Consider the following 26,521-nt stretch of genomic DNA (forward strand, 5'->3'; position numbering starts at 1 on the left):
AAACAGTGATTTAAATATATGAGTTTGTATTACAGACTCACGAGGCAGAGGTCAGTCACGAAATGTTAATAACAATATTAAAAGCATCAGGCATTAAACAAACTAACATTTAGCTTTTAGACTTCATTCACTTCTGAGAGGCTAATTCAGGAACCTGATAACTGGTCTCAGTTCTACAGGCAAACTTGGGCACGTGTAAGAACACTAATGGGTACATTAGCTAAATTTTTATTAGCCTTAGGTTTACATTAAAGTAACGAGAACTAGTTGTAACACACTCACATAAAAGTTATCGCTTTGTCTTTATTCTGAGAATTTGGAGTTGTTTCTTGAAAACTGCCAAGTTCTACGACCTATATATTTAGGTTTTTCTTTCTAAATCTGTTTCTTTTTTTTTCAAATAAAGATGGCAAATACAGTTTTCAAATAGCTTTCATATTTTTCTTAGTTGCAAGAAGGTAGTTTACATTATATAATTTAGAACCACTCTAACTTTTTGACTCCTGGTTTAGACAATTCAGTTGACAATTTGAAGCTTCCTCTATATTTTATAAAAATATAATTGCCTGCAGCTTAAAGATTTTAAAAGCTGAAGAAACTGGTCTGCTATTTAAAATTTTTTTAGTGTTTATTTTTGAAAGAGAGAGAGACAGACTGTAAGCAGGGGAGGGTCAGAAAGAGAGAGGGAGACACAGAATCCGAAGCAGGCTCCAGGCTCTGAGTTCAGCACAGAGCCCCATGAGGGGCTCAAACTCACAAATAGTGAGATCATGACCTGAGCTGGTCGGATGCTTAACCGACTGAGCCACCCAAGTGCCCCTGGCCTGCTATTTTTAAACAATTTGATTATGCAAGTGATGAATAATCACTGAACACAACTTAATTCCTTTAATTCCAAAGGTACACCCTGTATAATCTGATTTTTTTTTCAAATGACTTGGTTGTACCCTTACGAGCAAGGTGCAGCTCTCTACCTAGATCAGGAATCCTTATTGTCATGACCATCCACTACTGACCTGGAAGAGGAGATTCGAGGGCACATCGCCTGGTCTCCTTTCTCACACTGCCTGGAGCTCTCTCCCTCTGGCACCTGCATCCTGCTGGGGCCTCTCACTCACTCTTCCTTTTCCCTGCTCCCCCTTCTACAGAGGCTGATTTTTTTTCCTTTTTTTTTTTAATATGAAATTTATTGTCAAACTGGTTTCCATACAACACCCAGTGCTCATCCCAACAGGTGCACTCCTCAATGCCCATCACCCACCCTCCCCTCCCTTCCACCCCCCCATCAATCCTCAGTTTATTCTCAGTTTTAAAGAGTCTCTTATGGTTTGCCTGCCTCCCTCTCTTTTTTTTCCCTTCCCCTCCCCCATGGTCTTCTGTTAAGTTTCTCAGGATCCACATAAGAGTGAAAACATATGGTATCTTTCTCTGACTGACTTATTTCACTTAGCATAACACTCTCCAGTTCCGTCCACATTGCCACAAAAGGCCATATTTCATTCTTTCCCATTGCCAAGTAGTATTCCATTGTGTATATAAACCACAATTTCTTTATCCGTTCATCAGTTGATGGACATTTTGGCTCTTTCTGTAATTTACCCAAGGGATACCAGAGTACTGATGCATAGGAGCACTCATACCCCAGTGTTTATAGCAGCACTTTCAACAATAGCCAAATTATGGAAAGAGCCTACGGACGCTGATTGAAGGAGCACCAGCACGGGAAGGATCCGCAGCCAAAGGTCACTGTATCAGAGTCCCATTTCATGCTCTCTCTGGGCCTCTGTTCTACCAATGGTTAGATTAGATTTTTCTCTGGTCTTCTATACTGGTAAAAAGTTGGTGTGATTATAAAAAGATGAACTCCCTGAAGTGCAAAGGAGTATTACCTGTGTGGATGGAAAAGACCAGCCTTTCTCTTGTTATTAGTAATATCTCCCAGAACCTCTGCTGGGTCCCTTCACAAATTGGCTTTACTTGCTCTCCTGTGCATCCCACAGACAGGTGTGGGAGAAAGATTTTGGAGTGAAAAGATGTGAGCTTCAATCTCCAGGTTTTCATTTACCTACAGTGTCATTTTTTAAAAAGTCACTTAACCTTTTCTTATCTTGTCTTTGTAAAATAGGAATAATAATTTTCATCTCCTAGAAATGGATGTGAGTTAAATATCATGCCATGCATAATTTACAATATATGTTAGTCGCTGTTTGAAGATGCATTTTCCACATTTTCCTCTGCACTTAAGAAAATCCGTAAGTACAAGAAGTCACACAATTCAGAGAATGTCGAACAATCCCCTCCCGTTAACAATACATTCCAGAGAGTTCACCAGTCTTACAGTGAGACTGAGAATAAAGGTTATTCTAACAATAGCGTATACAAAATTTGGAGGCAGCATGTTATTGCCTTGATATTTCAGGAGTATGAAATCGCTCCTTGTGCTGTCCTGCCTCAGCGGCTGAAGTGGACGTGGAGTCAGCCCCAAGCGCTGATGGTCTCCCAAGCTCTCCCCTGATAACTTTCAGACATGTGTATTTCATTAGGAAACGAGCAGAAGCACCCCAAAATTCTTAAAAGTGCTGAAGTAACATGACTCACTTTTCGAAGGAACTCGGAGATTGGCGAGGACCACTTCCAGGGAATCAGCCTGGACGCGAAGCACATAGCTCGTTCTTGTCTCATAATCCAGAGGGGCATTGACATAGATAACACCCGTGATGTTGTGGATTCCAAACAGACCTGCAGTTAAAACACAGCTTCTTGATCATTTCCCTCACACTATAAGAGGAAAATTAAAAAGTCGCTTTAAAAGCCCTGTGATTTTAAAAGCACTTCTTTTTTTTTAAAGTGTATTTTTGAGAAAGTGAGTGGGGAAGGGGCAGAGAGAGAGAGAGAGAGAGAGAGAGAGAGAGAGAGAGAGAGGAACTCTCAGGCAGGACCCATGCTGTCAGCACGGAGCCTAGTGCAGGGCTCGATCTCATGAACTGTGACATCATGACCTGAATTGAAATCAAGTGCCGGATGCTTAACCAACTGAGCCACCCAGGCGCCCCTAAATCACTTCTTGTAACAAGAGTAATGCGTGAGGGGTGCCTGGGTGGCTCTGTCGGTTAAGCCTCTGCCTTGGGCTCAGGTCATGATCTCACTGTACATGGGTTCAAGCCCTGCATCGGGCGCTGTGCTGACAGCTCAGAGCCTGGAACTTGCTTCTGATTCTGTGTCTCCCTCTCTCTCTGAGCCTCCCCCACTCACACTCTGTCTTTCAAAAATAAATAAATGTAATACGTAATACGTGAAAGTGACAGGAGGCTTTCACAAACTTTAGATTATCATCAGCGCATCCTTACGTGAATACCCTGATTTTCCAGTTACTTTGAGATTCTCCTGGAAATCAATGTCTCATCAGTCAATTACATTTGGGAAGCACTGCACACTCAATTAGTCACAGTAGATTTGGATGGTCCTCCACATCCTAGGGGGCATTAGACGTTGGTGATATTTAGGGAGGGGGCATAACAGCACAGTGGGAACAAAGAAGAAAGGCAGCAAGAAAAGTAACATGTGAGCACTGGCTGCAGGGAGAGTGATTTCTAGTTAATCGTTGGTCATTGAAACACTTAGAATTTCCTTGAAAATTGCTTAACGGCATTTATTTATACTCATTCATATAAATATTCAATATTGAATCTTTATGTACTTACTACATGTATATTGACTCTTTCCTGACCGCTTACGACATGCCTGGCCGTCCAGTTTATCAAAAGAGAAAAACAGGACAACAGGGAGACAACAGGAAGCACAAGCGGGGGAGGGGCAGAAAGAGAGAGAGAGAGAGAGAGAGAGGCACAGAATCCAAAGCAGGCTCCAGGCTCTGAGCCCAAAGTGGGGCTTGAACGCACAAACTGCGAGATCATGACCTGAGCCGTAGTCAGATGCTTAACCGACTGAGCCCCCTCCCAGGCACCCCAAATGTACCAATTACTTTTAAGTTGGAGAGGATTTTATTAGAAAAATGGGGTAAGTAGTAATTCAATCCGAAATGAATCTCAGAGCCCAGTTTGTTAGTTTATGGCGAAAACAGAGACTGAGGATCCACTCACCGTCTTCGTTTCCTGAGACAATGGAGTACACGATACTCTGGTTGACGGCCGCTGCAGAAATGACACCAACTGTTGTGCCTCCGGCAGCAAGTTCGCTCACCGGAGGGGGTCTGCAGGTTTTAGAAGATGATTCATTTTTTACAGTCCATTTGTCAAGACAGAGTTTGGAATTCAATAATACAATGTGTTAGTTTAAGTGTGTCTGTGCGTTTATTTGAATAATACATTTTCTGAAGTTTTCACGGTAGTCCCACATTGAGACGCCAGCCCTAAGAAACTGGGTTCAAAATGATGCAAATGATCTCGGTTACGAATGCCATGTCACCTGCGTTATTTTTAATTTAATTTAAAAATAAATCATAATGACATAAAATTAAATTAAATAAATTATAATTAATATAAAAATAAAAATATAATTTAATTTCAGATACTATTTTATTATCTGCCAAACATTCTACAAAATTCTCTCTACTCGTTTCTCTACGGTACCTTCTGAACTGAAAGCCAGCGGTTCTGATCTGCTCCCTCAACTTGCTAAAGTGTAATGTTGCTCTTGTGTTGTTGACGTTAGCAAACTTAAGCAAATAGCTTCCAGATGACTCTTTCTAGCCCTCATTCTTGCTCGACCGGGAAGCTCTAACGGTTCTAAGAGTATGTGAACAGATGGTGTCACAAAACTCACCTTTCTCTTGAACTCACTTATTTCGCTCAACTGCAGCCATGTGATGCCCTCAGTATTGGGATTATTCACTTAATTTCCAATCTATATTTCCAACAACACATCTCATTCTCAATCTCCATTTTATTTTGCGATATCGGTCACTCTAACTAGGCTATCCTAGCTTTAATCGTAAGTTAATGAAAATAATCTCGCTTTTATAAAACACAGGTATTTATACTACCCAGACCCAACAGATTTAAAAAAAAAAAATTGGCAACTGAGAGGTTTGGACAGCATCTCTGAATCTTTCTGTGGTCTAGCCAATCTACCTAGTACACACAACTTCTGTAACCTTCCTCATCTTTCCTCCAGCTGACAAGACGAACCCTGCTGTCATTTGTTCCACATGACTTTTTCTTAGGATACTTACTCTTCTAATATCACTGCTTATTTTTTTTCTCCATGCTCTCAATTCTTCTCATCTGGATTACACTGTGTGGTTACCCTGTGCGGTCACTGAGCCCTTTGATAACAAATCCTGAACTATAATAACATTCCGGAAAATTAATTCTATCCTACCCTTTATAAACATGTCCAGATTGCTGAGCTCTTTGCCCCTTTAGTCCATATGCTCAGTTAAGCGACCTAAATGTAAATAAAGTGATCTCCTTTACAGACGCTTTAACCCTTAATGGGGGTCCATATATATTCACTATACGTTCAAGAACTACTTTTTTTTTTTTTTTTTGCTAAAGAATAAACACTAACCTATATAACTTTTAATGAAAATGATAAAGTATGTATGTACGCATGTATTTTATTCTCGCCTTCCTTTGTTGCAGTATCCAAATGTCACTTTGGACAACGACACCTCCTCCATACCCCGTGTAAGTGGTTGGGGTAAGGTCTCCCCAGGCCCCAGGGTGTATGGATAGACTCATTATCCACCTCTGGCCACTGAGGGTACTTTTTCTCCTTTGCTCAGTGTTCATGTCTCCTGTAAAACCAATGGCAGTCTTGCCCGGAAATTTTATTTTAAGTGCTAGAAAAAAATGTTTGCAAGAATTTTCATGTTTTTTGATGTTACCCTGTGAGAAGGTTCTTGTTGATCATGATACCAACACAAATGAAATAACCACAGGCTGGAAATAGATCCCTTGGACTAGTATTCTAAATGCTGCTATACTTAACACGAGGTGAGTTCATCATTTCAGCCACTGAAACACATTGTCTTTTATCTGGGATTTCTATCATCTCCAACCAAAAATGTTCCCACTAATTAAAAAAGAAGATGTTTAGGTTAGAAAAGGAGACATTTGCCGAGGCAGATACTTGTAAAATAAGATATCTGAGATAACACAATTACATTCTATGAGCAATTTATGTACATGTGGGCACAGTGTCAGTTTAGAGAGATAAAGATGCCTCTGGTAATTTGAATGGAGACGGTAATAGTCTACCACAAAAAGGAGACATTTACCAAAGCGACACAAAGGCTGGTTTTGATGGGGCTTTTGTATGACACTTTCGTAAGATATTTCAGATGATAAAGGAGACTTTAAAATGATTTGCTGTTTGTCCCATTGCTTAGTGATTGACCATGGTGGCTGTGAAGTCAAACAGCTGGAAAGGACTAAAATCAGAGAGTCATGGAAACACGATCGTCTCCAAAATGGACCTCAACGATCGCTCCCCCTGGTATTCCTTCCTTTGTCTCACCTGACAGCCAGGCTGTGGCTGGATGTGAATCAACAGAACAAGGCAAAGAAAATGAGTTGTCACTCCAGTGATTCCATTACATAAGACTGTAGATTGTAGGCTCTGACTCCCTCCCTCGCTGGATTGGATGAAGGGGACAGGGAACTGAGAGTGATGTTGCCACCACTCAGCAAGGAACTGAGGCCCTCGGCCCAACATCCCTCTCAACTGAATTCTACCACCAACCACATGAGTTCAGAAGCAGCCCTTTCTCTAGTCAAGCCTCACAGGAGACAGTACTCCTGGCCACCACCTTGATTCAAGCCTGGGTGCGACTATGAAAACAGAACACAGGCAACCTAATTTTGACCTTCAAAAACTTCAAGACGATATATGTGCTGTTTTCACTCATCACGTTTGTAAAGATAAGGCCACGTGCAAGAATAATGGACACACGTGGCTTGAATGTTAGGAGCAATGAGTTGTCAATGTATGAAGATCTTAATGTTGACATAAGAAATGTTGACATAAGAAAATGCTGACATAAGAAAACACACGTCGGCCATATTCTGGGGCGACCTTCATAAACTGAATTTCCTCTCGTGGAAGTAACATTGCTTAAATTGTTTGCTTGTCTATCTTGTTACTACTCAAGAGCTGAGAGCTAAGTTTTATACTTCCTATAATTAATTTCTTGTCTGATTCTTATAAAGTACAGAAATATAAAGTCCGCAGCTAATGTACCTTCAGCTTTAACGTTAGAAAAATGCCACCTTCATTTCAAACTTTAAAAACAACATTTCGGGGTGCCTGGGTGGCTCAGTCGGTTGAGCATCCGACTTCAGCTCAGGTCATGATCTTGCGGTCTGTGATTTCAAGCTCCGTGTTGGACTCTGTGCTGACAGCTCAGAGCCTGGAGCCTGTGTCGCATTCTGTGTCTCCCTCTCTCTCTGCCCCTCCCCCACTCATGCTCTGTCTTTCTCTCGGTCAAAAATAAATAAACGTTAAAAAAAAATTCAGGGGCGCCTGGGTAGCTCAGGTCCTGGGGACCCTTCCTAGACATCTTCAGTCAAGCTGGGTCTCTGTCCCCCCAGGAGATACAGATAAGAGCACTGTAATGACAGTGGTTCTATCTTTAACAGATATGGGCCGTGAACACTGGAGACACTGATGGTTTCATCCCTTTAAAACACCTCCAGGAAGGACCTCCAGAGACTCTTCCACAGCGGTGGATCCCAGCGGGGTTGGATGCCCATGGGTACCGCCACACCCCCCATGGAGCCTGGCTGTGATTTATCCCCCGAGGCCAACACTTCGGGCTTTCTTGGGCATTTTAAATAAAACCTCCAGATTCTGAACACAACTCCAACATCACCTAAACTAGCTCTTAAACAAAGCCTAAATCATATTTCGATTTAAGAAGCTCAGGTGTGAGAGATATCAAATTTACATGTGATTCGGTCATTAATCTCACTATTCGCATTCTCCTTGCCTCCCCTAAATTTTACATGTAAAACGCCTGTATACTTTTTGACACCACATTTTTTTTTTGTTTTTTTTTTTTACAGCAGTTATCTTTACTTATAATTCAATTTTTTTTCTAAGTTTATTTATTTATTTTGAGAGAGAGACAGAGAATCCCAAGCAGGCTCCACACTGTCAGCACAGAGCCCAACACGGGGCTCAGATCCACAAACCGTGAGATCATGACCTGCTCAAGAACTGGATGCTTAACGGACTGAGCCACCAGGCGCCCCCAGAGTGGTTTTAGATTTCCTGCAAAATTAAACAGAAAGTATAGAGAGTCTATATACACTCCCACCCCTAGTTGTCCACATTATTAACACCCTGCATTAGTGTGGCTCATTTGTTAAAACTGATGAGCCTGTACTGATACATAATTACCAACTAAAGTCTTTTGTTGACATGAGGTTGTTCTTGCCTCGTATACTTCTATGGGTTTAGACTGATTTATAATGTCACATAGCCATCACTACTAATGATACACAATAGTTTTGGTGACGTCGATTTCTCCTTTTCTTCAGTTATTCGTCCCTCCTTCTGCCTGAACCTCCGGAAACCACTGATCTTTATACTGTCTGTGTACGTTAATGTTTATTTTTGAGAGAGAGACAGAGCACGCGATGGGGAGGGGAAGAGACAGAGAGAGACACACACACAGAATCCGAAGTAGGCTCCCAACTCACGGCTTGAACTCATGAACCATGAGATCATGACCTAAGCCGAAGTCAGATGCTCAACCTACTGAGCCATCCAGGTGCCCCAGTGCCATTCTATTTTTACTGCTTACATAATGTTTTGTACTAAAAAGTTTTTTTTAATCTTTATTTTTGAGAGAGACAGCGTGCAAGCAAGGGAGGGGCAGAGGAGAGGGAGACACAGAATCCAAAGCAGGCTCCAGGCACTGAGTTGTCAGCACAGAGCCCGACGCGGGGCCTGAAGCCACAAACTGTGAGATCACGACCTGAGCCAACCGACGCTTAAGCAACGGAGCCACCCAGGCGCCCCGACTGTCTGTATACTTTTGCCTTTTCCAGAGTGTCATATAGCCAGACTCATACAGTACATACTCTTTTTTGGACCAGCTTCTTTCCTTCACAATATGCACTTGAGCTTCCCCTGTGTCGTTTGGGGGCTTTATATTTTTATTGCTCAGTCACATTAGACTGTAAGAACGTACAACGAACAGCTGCTTTTGAGTAAGAAGAAAATTGATCAGAATAACTCCAAACTTATCGTTTAGAAATCAGTCTTTGCAGATGAAGTGGAATCCAGAAAGGTTAACTGATACATAATTTATATGCAAAATACTTATAATTTTGTTATGGATGCATAAATTAATACATAGATATCTGTTTAATGTTTCAAATTGGTTATTTGAAAATATAGATGACAGTAAATCTCTCTCAATTAAATACATTTTAACATATCTGAATCATCTGAATAATGGCTACATAATTACAGATTTTGCAGTTTTCAATGGCAGACCCAGTTTTTACAGTATAAATATAGATGAAACAATTATTCTATAATTTAAAATCTACTTTTATTGTCGGGTTCAAGAAGTAACAGTAAAAGTAAATGTTATATGTGTTACATAAAGCTCCTAATTATTTTAAATGCTGTGCAGTTTAGGATATAAAAGTGTGTGTAAATAGACGCTATAAAATTTCACTGGGATTCAATCTCGCTCTATTGCTTTCTTTCTACTGAGAGACAAATCTAATTTATTTTGACATGTCTGAATTCAATATATTTGCAAATCAGTGTCAATTAAGGAACTGTTTTTATATCTACTCTAAGGGCATTTAATGAAAATAGGAAGGAAAAAAAATCCACTGGAACTCCTATTATTTGTAACCTTGGAGTAACTGCATCAGGGTGATCTGATTTTAAATATTTAACCAAGACAAGTGGTTTTAAAAGAACATGAATCAGGAGAGAAATGGCTGCTTTCCCAGTACTTTTACGGTGGGTTATAGAAAAGAAGATCAGTAAAGGACCAAGTGATTAGAAACTGCTTTTTGTTTTTTGTTTTTTGGTTTTTTTACATCTTTTCCAAAGCGTACTTGCTTTTTAAGAGTTTGGGTTCTTGGGGCGCCTGGGTGGCGCAGTCGGTTAAGCGGTTAAGCGTCCGACTTCAGCCAGGTCACGATCTCGCGGTCCGTGAGTTCGAGCCCCGCATCAGGCTCTGGGCTGATGGCTCAGAGCCTGGAGCCTGTTTCCGATTCTGTGTCTCCCTCTCTCTCTGCCCCTCCCCCGTTCATGCTCTGTCTCTCTCTGTCCCAAAAATAAATAAACGTTGAAAAAAATTAAAAAAAAAAAAAGAGTTTGGGTTCTTTTCAGATCCATGAAGTGTCTCCATGTTGAAGACAAGCAAACCCAAGCCCTGAGTAGTAACAATTCCTCAAGTCCAGAAAACTATCTGAAATCCAAACCTGCAGTCTCAGGTGTGTGTCTTCCTTGGTTTCATTTATTGTTCTCATTAACAGACCTTTTCTAATCTCTCTTAGTCACTGGTTCCCAAACTTTATAAGAATTAGCTGAAGAACTTATTAAATTTTCAGATCTTCAAGGCGCCTGGGTGGCTCAGTCTGTTAAGTGTCCGACTTCAGCTCAGGTCATGATCTCACAATTGGTGGGTTCAAGCCCCACATCGGGCTCAGGGCTGACAGCTCAGAGCCTGGAGCCTGCTTCGGATTCTGTCTCCTTCTTTCTCTGCCCTTCCTCTGCTCACACTCTGTCTCTCTCAAAAATAAATACACATTTTAAAAAATGGTAAAATTTTCAGATCTCCTGGATGTTTAAAGATTCTGATTTAGTAGGTCTATGGGGTCAGACCAAGGAATATCATTTATAAAATTCTGGCCCTCATACTTACTACCTATGGGACCCTGAAAAAATTCTTACCTTTCCTGTTCTTATTTCTTTACCTGTAAAGTGGGGACATTACTTACTTAGAAAATTGTGGCGTGTACTAAGCGACACATGCACAAAAAGCTGTCCTTAAACCTAGCACATCGTAAGTACTCCATAAATTATAGCTTTATTAATACACTATTTCATGGGCTATACATCTGGAAGTTTAGCATAAACATTATAATGATATACAAGCTTGTCTTACAGACAGGAACAATAGAAAATAAAACTTAAATACTTTCCAGCAAAAGAAGTCACTAACGAAGCACCTAAGACAACTTATTAAATGGGTGCGAATACTTGCAAACGATATAACCATAAGGAGTTAATATTCAAAATACATAAATAACTTCTACATCTCAACATCAAAAAAGAATAATCTAATCTAAAAATGGGCAAATGAATAGACTTTTCTCCAAAGAAGATATACTAATGACCAACAGGTATATGAAAAGATGCTCAGCATCACTCGTCAGGGAAATGCACATCATAACCATGACGAGATATCACCTCCCACCTGTCAGAATGGCTAAAATCAACAACACAAGAAAGAGCAGGTGCTGGTGAGGATGTGGAGAAAGGGGACCCCTTGTGCACTGTTGGTGGGAATGCAAACTGCTGCAGCCGCTCTGGAAAACAGCCTGGAGGTTCCTCAAAAAATGAACAGCAGATACATGAGAGTGATGAATCACCGAATTCGACTCCTGAAAACAGTATTACCCTATATGTTAACTTATTCCAATTTAAATGACAATGAAAAAAAGCGTATGTCTGAATATTTTTAAAAGTAAGGATTTTGGACTGAAAATCAAAAATTACTTGGTTTGGCCCTAGATTCAAGTATGACTCCCACTTTTTTCACATTTAGATCTCCTGAAAAATACTCAGATGGCCTCCTTTCAATTGTAAAGAGACAGTCACATCAATGCTTCTGCTATAGGACACTTATGAGGATTTGCTACGGTAACTCACTACACCTGCCCTCACCTTCCTGCATAGTTCTCAGAGCTTGAACTATGCCACTTGATGTTTCAAAATAAAGGAGTGCATTTCTTCTTGTTTTCAAAAAAAAAAGAGAGAGAGAGGGAGAAAAGAAAAACAGAATTACGGCAATGCCACATCTGGGGTACACACACAAAAGAAAAGAAATCACTATTTTGCAGAGTTATTTGCACTCCCATATTTACCGCAACAATATGGTTTATCATAGCAGTTTGCTTATCACAGCCAAGACGTGGAGACGACCTGCGTGTCCACTGGTGGATGAATGGATAAGGAAAAAAAAGAAACACGTATTTTATATTACTGGCTTCTGCTTTGGAAAACTCGCAGTTGTAAATGATTTCTCTGCCTCTCTGAGATGTAAATCTTTTAAAAAGCCAGGACTGTTTCCCTCAAGGACCTGAGTTTGAAACATCATCATGAAGGGAAATAGAGGTCCTGACTCCCACAGGGTAGGATCTGGACTTGGGTGGCCATCACTCCAAATTGTGAGGGTTATGCAGTAACAGGTGATGGAGGCACATAGGAAAAACAAAATTCTGGTCACAAATACCAATCCAGGAGTCATCAAGCATTTATAGGACACCTAGCTTGAGCACAGTACTGTATTTATAGGTAGCAATGACCCTATGATTCATTTACCTGTGACAACCCCCAGTCGTGCCCATTGCCCTGGTTTAAATTATTGTAGGGTGTCCCCCTTTACTCTCATTAGTGTCCTACTTTGGGCAATAAATCATATGATCTTCACTGCATTAGACACCGTAGGGATACAGTTAAGGGGGAAACGTAGCTCTCTCACTTAAATCTACATTCTACCCAGTGAGATGAAGCACATATGTACTCAGGTTTACTTCTTTCCACTTTGGATTCCATGTATTTTGCCATTAGTGTAGTAACTCCTGCTTTCCCTTGTTTGCAATCGCCTGGACTATCTCTCCCTGTCAGTCTCTTGGTGTGTGTGTATGTGTGTGATTTCCTCTTAAATATGCTGTTTAGGGGTGCCTGGGCGGTTCAGTCAGTTGAGTGGCCAACTTTGGCTCAGGTTATGATCTCACAGTTTGTGGGTTCGAGCCCCGCGTCGGGCTCTGTGCTGACAGATCAGAGGCTGGAACCTGCTTTCGATTCTGTGTCCCTCCCCTGTTCGTGCTCTGTCTCACTCTGTCTCTCAAAAATAAGTAAATGTAAAATAATAATTTAAAAAAATATGCTGTTTACTGGCCTAGAACCCCGTGTGAAAGGCTGACCAGAAACAACACAGGATGAGAAGATGAGGCAAAGGGCACAGCCACTGAGCTCCAGAGCACCTTGGAGATGCGCGACTTCGCCATTATAAATCGGTGATAAAAATGCCACGATTGTAAATCAACATTTCAGTCGTGCAAAAATCTACTTTCCTGATGGAGTGGGGAAGCGGAGTGATCTTCCATGAAACACCTCTGCTGGTATCTCTTGCTTCACATCAGTCAGCGTCCTTGGAGTCTCCGTGATAATGAACAAGGTCGGTAGTGGGGCTCCTAAGAGCCTTCACATCTGCTCCCCTCCACCCAGTCCCTCCCCAAGATCCATCCTGACGCTCTATGTCAGATCTCGATTTTAGGAAAGTCTCCAGCTTCCCACCTTCTGGACCTGACTGCACACTGCTCTCTTCCTGGCACAGTCCTGCTTCATTCTTTAGCGCTGCTTTATCTGGGAGATTTTCATGTAGGTCTCACCTATGTCTGTCCCTCACCACTGTCCAGATGTGGCCCGAGCTGCCATTGTCCTTTGCGTGTCATCCCGTGGCTTTCTTTTGACTAAGTCCACACTGGTGCACTCAGACCCCTTCCCGGCTGACGTCCGCAGTGGTCAAGTTTCTTTTTAAAGTTCCCATCTACCCTCATCACCTTTAGTCCAAGGTGCTCACCAAGGTTCAGCAGTTTCCCAGTGCTCCGGGAATGAAATGTCGCAGATTTCCGTGTCATGTCACAGCCCTGTCGCTGTCTCTTCTTCAACAACACTGACCTTCCCCCAATTCCTGGAATGTGTCCTCCTCCTGTCCAGTGAGAACTTCTTATTTCCTCCCAGTTCCTGAGCCCATCACTGCTTCCCACTTATTCACATGTCTGCCATTTCCAGGGAAATCTTCTCCCACGTCCTTTGTGGCTTGCTCCTGTGTGCTCCGTTGGAAGTGCCCATGGGGCCACGTTCCGTTCGTAGATGTCACGTGTCAGTTTGCAATTTTAACCTGATTGCTATGGTCATTGTTTTATTCCAAAGGAGTGAGTTCCTCATCACTGGGGTGGCTGTTCCAGGATGTCCAAATGGGAGCTTATCTGAAACTGTAGGACTGTAACAGCTCACATGAGTTCTGCCTCTTGTATTCCCAGCCAAAGACCAAGGTTTTGTGTTTGTTTCATTTTTTACTGAGAAAATTAGTGCACTTTTGTGTTGTGTGTGTGTGTGTGTGTGTGTGTGTGTGTGTTGCTGGAGACAATTACTTACACTTCATTTTTTTTACTTTTAGTTTTTTGGCATAAGTCTGTACTTGTGTGCTGGCAGGGCACCAATAACACGTACATAATCAGTGTTGCTTCTATTCTCGCTGTGTATAAACTCATTTTTAAAAAATGTTTATGTTTTGATAGAGAGAGGGGTGGGAAGGCAAAGAGAGAGGGAGACACAGAATCTGAAGCAGGCTCCAGGCTCTGAGCTGTTAGGACAGCACAGAGCCCTAAGCAGGGCTCGAACTCCCAGACTGGGAGATCATGACCAGAGCTGAAGTTGGATGCTCTACTGACTGAGCCACACAGCTGCCCCTCACTGTGTATAAACTCCTTGAGAACGATGCCTACATCTTAAAAATCTTTGCATGGCCAACACCTGGGACAAGCCTGTTAAAGAATGATATCACAGCTATTTTTTTAAGCATGTGCTCTGTACTATGTTCTTCACAAAGCTCTTTGTCTCACATATAAATACTTATACAATATTTATATCTCTAGGAAAGCTGGCCTCAGGGAGCTTCAGTAACTTCATCAAGTTCAACCAACACCTGCCATCCAGCAGCCATGATTCAAACCTTGGTATTGTTGTGTCATTTTGCCTCATACAAGTTTGCATTAATTATTAATAAAATAAAAATAATGTGCCCTAGTATATGTTGCACTTGAACTAAAAAGTTCCCACAGATGTAATGCAATGAGAGAAGAATGGAATCTGTGACAACACTCTTTGTATCTGAAAACTTGTTTTCAATTGTAAACAGTGGATTGAAACAATAGCCAAATTATGGAAAGAGCCTAAATGTCCATCAACTGATGAATAGATAAAGAAATTGTGGTTTATATACACAATGGAGTACTACATGGCAATGAGAAAGAACGAAATATGGCCCTTTGCAGCAACGTGGATGGAACTGGAGAGTGTGATGCTAAGTGAAATAAGCCATACAGAGAAAGACAGATACCATATGGTTTCACTCTTATGTGGATCCTGAGAAGATTAACAGAAACCCATGGGGGAGGGGAAGAAAAAAAAAAAAAAGAGGTTAGAGTGGGAGAGAGCCAAAGCATAAGAGACTCTTGAAAACTGAGAACAAACTGAGGGTTGATGGGGGGTGGGAGGGAGGGGAGGGTGGGTGATGGGTATTGAGGAGGGAACCTTTTGGGATGAGCACTGGGTGTTGTATGGAAACCAATTTGACAATAAATTTCAAAAAAAATAAAAATAAACAGTGGATTGATTGATTATTTAGTTATTTATTATAGAGGTTGGGGGGCACCAGAGAGAGAGAGAGAAAGAATCTGAAGCAGGCTCTGGACTCAATGTGGAACTTGTGGGGTCGATGTGGGGCTCAATCCCATGACCCCTGGATCATGACCCTGAGCCAAGATCAAGAATCAGATTCTAAACCAACTGAACCACCCAGGCATTCCTCTAAATAGTGGATTTAATTTTTTGAAGGATTGATTGATTGATTTAGAAGTGGGGGAGGGATAGATAAAGGGGGAGTGAGAGAACCCCAAGCAGGTTCCGCACTGTCAGTACGGAGCCCAATGCGGGGCTTGAACTCATGAACTGCGATCATGAGCTGAACTGAAACCAAGAGTCAGTCGCTCAACCTACTGAGCCATCCGGACGCCCTGTCAGTGGATCTAAAATGAACTGCTCAAACCTGCATCCTTTGTTGCTGGTGGGCTGGTTTCACTCTGCCATGTGAGCAAATGTCAGACTCTACTATAACCTTGAAGATGTGAAGGAGAATTAAATTCCATGCGGATACACAGGGAGCCTATGAAAGCAGTAATGAAGACCGCTGGAGCTACTCTTTCAGTAGTTAACAAGGCAAAATCTATTACCTTTGAGGCAAGATTTTAGTAGCGCCATAAAAGCACAGGAAATGTTATCTTCAGGTAAAGTCAACTCTCATATTGGACAATAAATCTAAATTAAAATAGTAAACAACCCTAGCAAACAAGTAAGGCCCTCTGCATTTATTTTATATGATAGTAAGAGTTTTCAGATTGTTTTTTTCTTCTTTAGTTTTTGGAACCAAGACCAAAAGTTCTTCCTAAACTATTGTACTTATTGATTAACAATCTTTTCTCAAAGTCCCATGTCCAAACCTGTGCAGTTTATACGAGAATAATGGCAACACTCCTCAATGTAAGGTAACTTTAATTCTCTTGACTAATGGGACGGTCACCAGAGCAGCTCACCATTTCCTTGGCCATTGTGATAACATTGTTTTCATTTTTCACAGCATATAAAAACGGATTTCTGGATTTTAAATTACACTTTTTCTCTGTTTTTGCATATCAGGAGGTAGACTGTTAATCCTTTTTAGTTCTTCATAAAATCTACTCTTTTTATTCTTTAATATAAAGCCTTTTGAGAAACTTATATTAGATATAAACGGTATGAGATTTTTGCATTGCCATTTATTATAAGATTAATTCAAATTGACCAGCAGAGTATCAATCTTTTACTTTATGAGGGAAACCAAAAAGATTATTTTCTTTATTCAAGGTATTTGAATTTTTGAAAGATGTCAAGATATTTATATGCATAATATTCTTATTTTGGACTTAATATATTAAATGTGAAGAACACTGGAAATTAAATATGACTCAATATTTTTCTAAGAGTTAGCAAATATCAACTTTTTCAAGAGGTTAATAAAAATACCTTAGGAACATTTGCCTCTTCTCTTTGGTATACATACAAATATAAATTTTGAATTTCTGTTTTTATGGAAATTACATTTTAAAACACAGGAATCCTTAAAAATGAATATAAATGTGGCATTAAATCACACAAAGTTTAATAATCAATGTTGATACACTTCCATTTTAAATAAATACCAAAGGTATGTCTATATTGTAGCATATCTGTTTGGAAAATTTGTAAATAATTGTCTTTGGTAAAATTTTTGATAAATTGTATAAGGTACTGCATTTTTCATTCAAAATCAATATTCACATTTGGACTCCATGATCTATTCCAGACGCGCTGACCTTTCCATGATATTTACCTCTAGAACCGAGGAAAAGTGAGTCCCTGTGTGTTTAGTCCATCATCCTGGGATGAAGGTCAAATATTCTTCGAATGCTAACTCACTTGACCTATAGGAGTCAATCTATTCTTAAGTAATATGTGTTTGAACTACTATGAGGATTTTGATGCTTCTGTCTGGATTAAATGAAAAGATAACATAAAATGTACTTTCTGACTATGACACTATGACTATTTTCCAGAAGAGCCAAGTAGATAATTGACTAAACCCTCTTATCAGATATGGCCACGTGGCAGCAATGAGAGTGCCCCAACAGATCTCCAGTTGCAGGAGGCGCCCTTGACCGAGGTTCCATTGCTGTGCCCTGAAGTCCACAGCTGTGTTTACGTGCAGGGCACGCTTCCTAGGTGCCCCTTCCTGATTGTGATTCAGAAAAGCGGAGATGCTAAGGTGGGTCCCTTCCTAGGAGACAATGGACTTCTCCAACTTGTGACTATCGTTTGAGGGATCCCTGATCATCATGCAGAACGTATTGAAATGACGCAGTGGCCACTTCAGTGGCACACCAGCCTAGGATGTTCTACACAAACTTCTGTCTTCTTCCCTTGAGGTCAGAATGAATGTGGTTTGAAGGTTCCCTAGGCTTACTCTGCTCTCTGCTCATTTCTCTCACAAAAGTATTTTCCCTAAAGAACCTGTTAAGTCTCATCTGGATGTTTAATTGCTAGGGGATGGACCAAAACTAACAGAGGAGATCACAGGCACTAAAGTTTAAGAGGGAGTATTAGTATTTCAGAAGATATAAATTAAATTTAAAATATCCATGGACACTTAGAAATCCAATTCTAGGGAAAGTAAAGACATTTAAAAAAAATGTTTACTAAAGAGTCTTAATATATAATACAATAAGTATTAATATATAAAAATATTAAAATAAAGAAGAATAAATTGAATAGATTTACTATAAATTGATTTTTGTAGAGACAAAAAAGAAAATCTTAAGGGTTATAATTAGCCATTATGTAAATATTATAACGAGGAGGAAGAGTTGTCATATGTTGTAAGATACACTAAACTAGTATAAGAAACTTTAATTAACATTTATTTCAGGTCAGCAACCACATGGTTAATATAATTTTTTTTATCACATTAATGGCAGACGTTGCCAAGTATACAGAACTCTTTTTCCCAATAAGAATGATCCCTGTCAAGATACCTGCTAATAATTGATAGGAGGGCATTATTAGTCACCTGTCTTAAATGAGGAGTTTAGCTCAGTTTCAGACAAAGGGCAAGAGGACATGCCACCCCAAAATATGCCACTTTGTCCTATTGATTATTTTGAGCTGTAGGCACTCAAATGATAGCAAATACAAGGAGATGCTTTTCTCTGAGCTACACTTATCTGCCTAAAGACAGGTAGATCCTCCAAAAGGAGCTCAAATGTCATGGATCCCCTCCCCAGGAGTGTCACTGACCAGGGAAATGGAGTCGCCACAGGAGAGGACATGTGAAGATGGACACACCAGCAATCAATTCTTTCAGGGCCCACCCCTCTTTCCTAAAAATCAGTTACTCTTCCCTGAGAGGCCTTTACCCCCCTCCCCGTCCCCTGTTAAGATGGTATTTGATCCTGAAGTTTAAAGCCACCTGTTTGTGTTACTTATCTTTCCTGGGTGTCTCTCATGTGCACATGAAGTATGCATGTTAATAGACTTCTCCTTGTTTTTCTTTTGTTAATCTGTCTTTTGTTACGGGAATCTCAGTCAAGAACTAGGAAGGGGAGAGGGAAAATTAATTTTCTTCCCCCACACAGTCATACTACTTGAAAGAGGAAGCGGATGCTAAAACTGATGGAGGCTCAGAGAGAAATGCATAGAACAAAATTAAAGGAACAAATATAATAACAATAATCTCCCCACAGGGAATACCTTCCCGATATCCACAATTACGTGAAGATTGAAAGGGTGAGTTCCTCATGAATTTGTGGCAAGGATATCAGAAAAAGCAATTATTAAATTATCAGGCTGACTACGTGATCCCTATGGGCAGTTTTGCCCATTACTGCCGTGCCCTCAAAAACAGAATTTTCATTAAGATTAACCTATTTCTCTCTGCTTCCAATGAGAATCAATCTGTGGAGAATGGTTTAAATTAAGAAACGATATTGCATAGGATATAGAGACAATCACTTGAATAGTAATAACTCAAAACTAATGATTGTTTATGTAAGGTAGGGGCTAGTATTTGCATTGAATTCATTGCAAAAAAAAATGAAGCCATCTGGAGATACTTTGGACAAGAGAGAGTTTTTTTTTTTGTAATTTTTTTTTAACGTTTATTTATTTTTGACACAGAGCATGAACGGGGGAGGGTCAGAGAGAGGGAGACACAGAATCTGAAGCAGGCTCCAGGCTCTGAGCTGTCAGCACAGAGCCCGACGCGGGGCTCAAACTCACAAACCGCAAGATCATGACCTGAGCCGAAGTCAACCGCTTAAACGACTGAGCCACCGAGGCGCCCCCCCCCTTTTTTTTTTTTTTATAATTTTAGAGAGAGGAGTTTTAACAACAAAGGGTTAAGATGTGCCACTGACTCTTTAAGAAATTTGTTTTGGGGCACCTGGGTGGCTCAGTTGGTTGAGCGTCAGACTTTGGCTCAGGTCATGATCTCACAGTTTGTGGGTTCAAGCCCTGTGTCGGGCTCTGTGCTGACAGCTCAGGGCCTGGAGCCTGCTTTGGATTCCGTGTGTCCTTCTCTCTCTGCTCCTTCCCTACTGACACTCTGTCTCTCTCTCAAAAATAAATAAAGATTTAAAAAAAATTGTTTCAAGGAAAGAGGAATTTGTTTCAAGGAAAGGGAAAAGAAGGAATAAAAAATGATAACTTGAGGTACGAACTCTAAGAGACTGAAATTTCTGGCTTCTGGCGTCTCCTTGTTTGTCAAAAAGATGAACTGGAAGAACCACATAAAACAGAAATGACCCATGAAATGGAAATCTGTTACAATGTTGAAATTTTTGGCTGTGTGTTTGCCCCTAATAACACGAATGCGTGTTTATAATTTTGGAAAGAAATGTTATACAGCCTGAAGAGGTCCATGCTGTTTAAAATTTTGAGAAGAATTCAGTGTTTTCTGGAAAATATAAGTGTTTATTCAATGACAAAGAGAAGAAGCAAATGATGTTTCGATTCTCCATTGAACCTAATTAAGTGACCCAAGGAGACATGGAAAAGGCCATGGAGTGAACAAAGTAAGTCTGTTTCAAGTATTATAACCGTACAGGGACCAAAGAGAAATAAGTGCGTAGTTGGCTTAAGAACTGGTGTAAATCTGGCCATTATAAAAGCACACACATATCTGTATGGGGCAAATTGCTTTCTCATTAAGAGATGTCTCCTACCCTTAAAAATGACTTGAAGGCAGCCCATTAGGGAATAACTTCAGTTCACAGGATTTGAGGAAAAAACAAAATTAAATCTTTTCTCAGCACATATAAAACATCCCAATATTATACACTGTACACAAGAAAAGAATGTGAGAATTTTCTCTTCTAGTCTCGACAGGCTAAATTATTTCCCTTAATACGGGGTGGTCTTTGTAGAATTCTTTCAAAAACTTTACAAACTTCATTATTTTGTTTTCAAAGAACCATTAGCAGAAAGTGAGGAAGTTTTTAAATAGGAATCGGGAACGGAGACACAAGAGAAAGGGGGGTGGGCTGACATTTAGTTATACTGCTACTTGTACGTTGGTTAGCTAACCTGCTAATTATCTGCTATCAGAAACTTAGCAGGCAGTCCAGGAAGCTTTTCCTTTGGTAAATACCAAAGTATTTACTATGATGTTTGTTATTTGTTGGTTCCTACTTGTACAATTTTAGAAGACGTAACAATAGGTCTATTTTTGCACTCCTGCAAGGAGCCAATTACCAGTAACTGGATATTTAAATGTTTTGAATGCCATAAAAAGAATAATGCATTTTGTGTCTCTGTCGATGTAGAACTGCTTCATTGGGAAATGTTTCAGCAAATAGTAAATGTCTCCTCTCAAACCTCTTTGATAGTCTCTACAAAGGGAGTTTACAGTTCGTGACTCTCACTTACACTCTGCCATAATGCTTTCTTTTTCCTTGTGATCAGGACTATTACAGTTCTCAGGAACAGGGAGAGAGTAATTAACTGTAATCAGACAACCAAACTTTACTTTGAAGTCCAGAAAGGTTTGGTTTGGAATATGTGCTATTAACATTGGATGTGCTGAAATCACTAGAAATAATTTAAAACATTCCAAAATGTCCATCTGAGATTTTCTTTGAATTCAAACCAAAAATAGTATGCATTCTTTTGGGCTTTAAGAAAAATGTGATCTATTTTACCAATACACATGGAGGAATAAGAATGTCTCTGTACCATTCCATGATGGGTTCACGTTCCCAATCTTACATGTTTTTAATGCAAAACAAGTCATATCAAGATGACATAGCAATAAAAGTCTGTAACTTGTCTAAAATTACACATTCAATGTGCTAATTCTCCACCAACGCTATATTCCTTTTTCCCTCAGTAAGAGAGGTGGGACTGAGGTACGTGTGTCCAGCAAGGGACAGAAGCTGTCTGCCCTTTCTGAGCTGGCTGTGGACATTTGCCTGGATGTCTGAGATGGAACATGAGCTGAGGTGAAATGTGCAAGCCCTACCTCGCTTGGTTCAGGAAATATCTGGATGTGGACTTCCGCCCCTTTCCCTTTCCAGGGACAGAAATGGCAATGACTGGAGTAATTCTGAAATAATGTTAAGGATGGAAGATCCTAAATTGGCACAGGTCCCTGATGACTGTGCGGAAGAACTGCATGGAGGGTTATCGCCAACCTGAAACACTCACTTTAGATGGTCATGTGAGCCTAAGCACATTTTTTGTTGTTGTTGTTCTTTAAGTTGTTGTAATTTAAGGGTTTCTTTTCACAGCCCTCTAACCTACCCTCACTAATCTTATTATCCAAGATTTAATGACTGACCTTTACAAAAACAAGATAATTGGATTAGGGGAGAGGGTCAGTTTAAGAATCAAGTTCAAGGGGCACCCGGGTGGCTCAGTCAGTTAAGCGTCTGACTTCAGCTCAGGTCATGATCTCATGGTTCGTGGGTTCGAGCCCGGCATCAGGCTGTGTGACAGCTCAGAGCCTGGAGCCTGCTTCAGATTCTGTGTCTCCCTCTCTCTCTGCCTCTCTCCCACTCACTGTCTCTCTCTCTCTCTCTCAAAAATAAACATTAAAATAATCTAACAAAAAGAATGGAGTTCAATATTCTAAAATGGATGAATATTTTATCTTTAGAACCTTTCTTCACACCTAGACATCTGTTGAAACTAGTTATTCCTAAACAATTCAAGAGCCAATACGGGAATGAAGACATGCAGGACATGTAAACACGGCATGTATCTCAGCTGGCAAAGCTACTCATCTCTGATCACCGCTTTCCCTTTGCCACCCGTGCTCATGCTTTCCCCACACCCCACCAGGGACACAAATCTTGCTTATCCTTTTATGTCCCCCCAAACTGGATCACATGAAAAAGTTTTTCCACCAGGACCAATTCTGTAATGGAAGTAGGATTTTACCTCTACCTTTGTAGGGTTTTCTGGCTGGGTCTAAGTATGAAACACACATAAGTCACTTTAGTAGGAGAGAACGTACACATTTATATAAGTTTTAAGTGACAGGAGAGCCCTCATGAGGCAATGAAGATCCAGAGAAATGGCAACGCCAACATACTTTTGTATTAGGATGAACAGGGAGAGGTCATTGCGGAAAATTAAACTCTAGAAGGAGCCCGGAGGGCGATGTGAATTATTCTAACAAGTCCTGTCTGTATCAGCTCTCTTGGCTTTGACTCCTCATTAAAGAACATTTTTCCTCCTGGTACAGGGAGGGCATCCTTCACATCAGAGTTTATAGGTCCTGTGTTTAGGAAGTAAAAGGGAGATTAGAATGTCCTTCCTGCAGCTGGTGCTTTTTAAGTGATTTTAGTTCAAAACAATCTTTATGCCAAAGTGAAATACTCTTCCACCATTCAATTCCAACACAAGGGATCATACTGATAGTAAAGGTCTAATAACATTATTTAGCATCTCTGGGAGTTATGTGCATCTGGCCAAGGCTATAAATGATTTCGAAAAAAAGTCATATGTAATATATGTAAACATATGTCATTCCTAGTTCAGTATTCCTCTTCCTATCTGTGACTCAAAGGCCTAGGCTCCTTTCTTGTTATATTTCAAAGTTGTCAACACATGGCTCCCAAGCGTCTCTGGGTGTTTTCTCCATTTCACCTGTCCATATGGGGAAAAGGTTAAGTAAGGCCAGGAAACAGTGCAGACCATACTTTTCCACATTTTATTTGCCAGAACTCAATCCTATAGCTCAATTTAGCAAACTAGGCTGGGAAGTGGAGTCTAGCTGTGTGCCCAGGAGGAAGAAGGAAAGACTGGGAGGGATCCAGACTCACTATATACTTGGAATCACGAGCACAGAGAGAGAACTGATGAAGATCAGCCCTAGGTCTTTTTTTGTTTGTTTGTTTGTTTTTAATAGTCCATTCTACACTTTAAATCATATGTAAAGTTACTTAAACATTTAAATTCAATTATTGGTCTTATTAAAAACGTAGTGTCTTCTGCCAATGGTTGATACAACTTTTTTCTTATCCAAGGTTTCTAAGTGTCTGATAAAAAAAGAAAACAATCCCATTCAGTGCCCTAGTCCTATTGAATCCATTATGGCAATTACATCGATTCTTAGGACTTTCTTCATAAACTGTAGGATACAACAAGATTACCAAACCTCCCTTATGTGTCAGAGGAACTCACGAATTGGGACAGTCAAGGGCACTATTTGCAAATGTTAGAAATGTTCTTCAGAAAGGGCAAAAATTCTTCCCTGTAAGCTCATGTCACTCCTCTTAGTTTTAGCACCAAGTAATTGGTGGGTTTTTTCTTCTCTAAGTTAACAACTTTATTAATAGAATCTATTTGCAGTTAGTAGTTGTATGCCAAGAAGGTAAGGAATGGTAAATTCTTCACTGAACAAAACATTTTTATTCTTAAAAAGTGGCATGAATAAGGGTAATTAAAAAAAGAAAGCTAAATGAACAATACCCTGATGAGACCTACGACCTTGGCATTCATGCCCCAATGTTTGGCTAACAGAGTTAACAAGCAATGTGCTCCCGACGTCTGGAGGCATACTGCTATTAAGAGGAATGAGCAGCAGAGGAAAACCCAGAGAAGGGGGATCCATTTACAGAGCCTATTCGAAAGGACAGCATTAGGCATCATCACTCCGGCCTTCTTTGGGGTTCCAAGGATGGACTAGATGGGAGGAGAACTTTGGGAGAACACAGGTTGGGATTTTGCTCGGCTGAAACTCTGAAGGATTTTTGGACCCATCCCAAATAGTAAGTACATTTTTTATGAACGTTGAATCTAAGTAAGTTGGGGAGAAACACAAGTGAGTTTACATTCATTTGGGTTCTTGACATGACCACAATAAACATGTTCAAGGAAGGGCTCTAGAAGCAGAAAACCACATGCACCTTGGCAAAGAACTGGAGTTCACAGGTTACCATGACAACAAAAGAAAAGGGGAACTGGTAAGGATGGACATAAGGAAGAAAATGGTGTTTCAAACAGACTGACCAAGAATTCTTAACAGTTTAAATGCAGTTTTTTTTAAAAATTATTTTAATGGTTATTTATTTTTGAGAGAGTGCGTGCGTGCCCGTGTGCATAATTGGGGGAGGGGCAGAGAGAGAGGGAGACACAGCATCCGAAGCAGGCTCCAGGCTATGAGCTGACAGCACAGAGCCCGACGTGGGGCTCGAACCCACAAACTGTGAGGTCATGACCTGAGCTGAAGTCAGATGCTTAACCGACTGAGCCACCTAGGAGCCCCAAGTTTTAAATATATTTTCCATCTCAGTGATTTACATATATATTATGTAGAGTTTTCTGGTAAAATTATATACTTTAATTTATTGCTTGCATATTGCAAAGGCAACTTTTTATAAAGGAAAACACTACTTGGCCAGCATGGTAAATGTTCCTAGACGTGTCATCTGCCTTCCAGTATCTCAGCCCTTGCCCTAACTCACAATTCTTACGTAGTTCTTAGAAATTATGAAAGTAATAAATCAAAGCAATAATAATACAAATTTTAGAATCTGATAAAGTATTCTATTATATGAAGTCTTCCTTCTTCTTGAGTCCTAATTAGCATCATTATGTAATGTTGACTCTGTCTCTAAATAGAGCAAACTACTAAACTGTATCATGAAAGAAAGTGGTACTCTATTGTCAGGAAAGCATTATAAATCTTACAGTAATGTGAAAACATAAAATATAGTAAATTTAGTTTTATTATTTTTTTCAATTCTTCACCTCCTAAGAATATCTATGTATCTATCTATCTATCTATGTATCTATCTAGCCATCCATCCACACATCCTGTGGACTGTCCTCCTAAAAAGCCTTAACCCTCAATGGCATAGTACTTGCAGGTAAGGCCTTTAGAAACAAGAGGGTGGGGCCCTAATCTTGGGATTAGCACCCTTACAAATACCAGAGATTAGCTTGCTTTCTCTCACTTTCCTCTATGTGAGCCAGGAAGAGAGCTCTCACCAGAGTTTGACCATGCTGGTACCCTGACTTCAGACTTCCAGCCTCTAGAACAGTGAGAACTAAATTTGTTTGAGCCCTTCTTTCTGTGGCATTTTATTATGGCATCCTGACTTAAGACCGTATATATGCTAATTCTATATTATAATATGCAATATGTATTATGCACATAAACACACACATACATTCGCTCCCTCTCTCTTTCACTGGTTATATGAGAAATATCATTTCAGACAGATGTCAAATTATGTCTCTGGCAATAACATGAAACTAAATGCCTACTTCTCACCATTGGGATCATTAAATAGTTGTAGTTTAAACCCCAAAATATAATGTATTTTTCAAGGGCTGTGTTAATTATTTTTAAAGCATTCATTATTCATCAAAGCATTATGAAAGCTGATATTTTTATAGACTAAACTGTCATGTTAACTAAATATCAACTTTTAAA

The 26,521-nt window shown here is 40.1% G+C and overlaps 1 protein-coding gene across 14 annotated transcripts in view; it reads right to left on the reverse strand.

Moving 5' to 3' along the window:
• Positions 1 to 26,521, reverse strand: part of PCDH15 (protocadherin related 15) — a 926,293-nt gene that overhangs the window by 140,336 nt on the left and 759,436 nt on the right. For all 14 annotated transcript variants that reach the window (XM_053207164.1, XM_053207165.1, XM_053207167.1 and 11 more), the window contains 2 exons: positions 4,101 to 4,210; positions 2,599 to 2,739 (listed from right to left, as the gene is read on the reverse strand). In XM_053207164.1, the coding sequence (XP_053063139.1) occupies positions 2,599 to 2,739; positions 4,101 to 4,210 (251 nt within the window). The remainder of the gene's footprint in view (positions 1 to 2,598; positions 2,740 to 4,100; positions 4,211 to 26,521) is intronic.

This window comes from Acinonyx jubatus, chromosome D2 (genome assembly GCF_027475565.1).
Source record: "Acinonyx jubatus isolate Ajub_Pintada_27869175 chromosome D2, VMU_Ajub_asm_v1.0, whole genome shotgun sequence".
In the NCBI taxonomy this organism is placed as follows: domain Eukaryota; kingdom Metazoa; phylum Chordata; class Mammalia; order Carnivora; family Felidae; genus Acinonyx; species Acinonyx jubatus.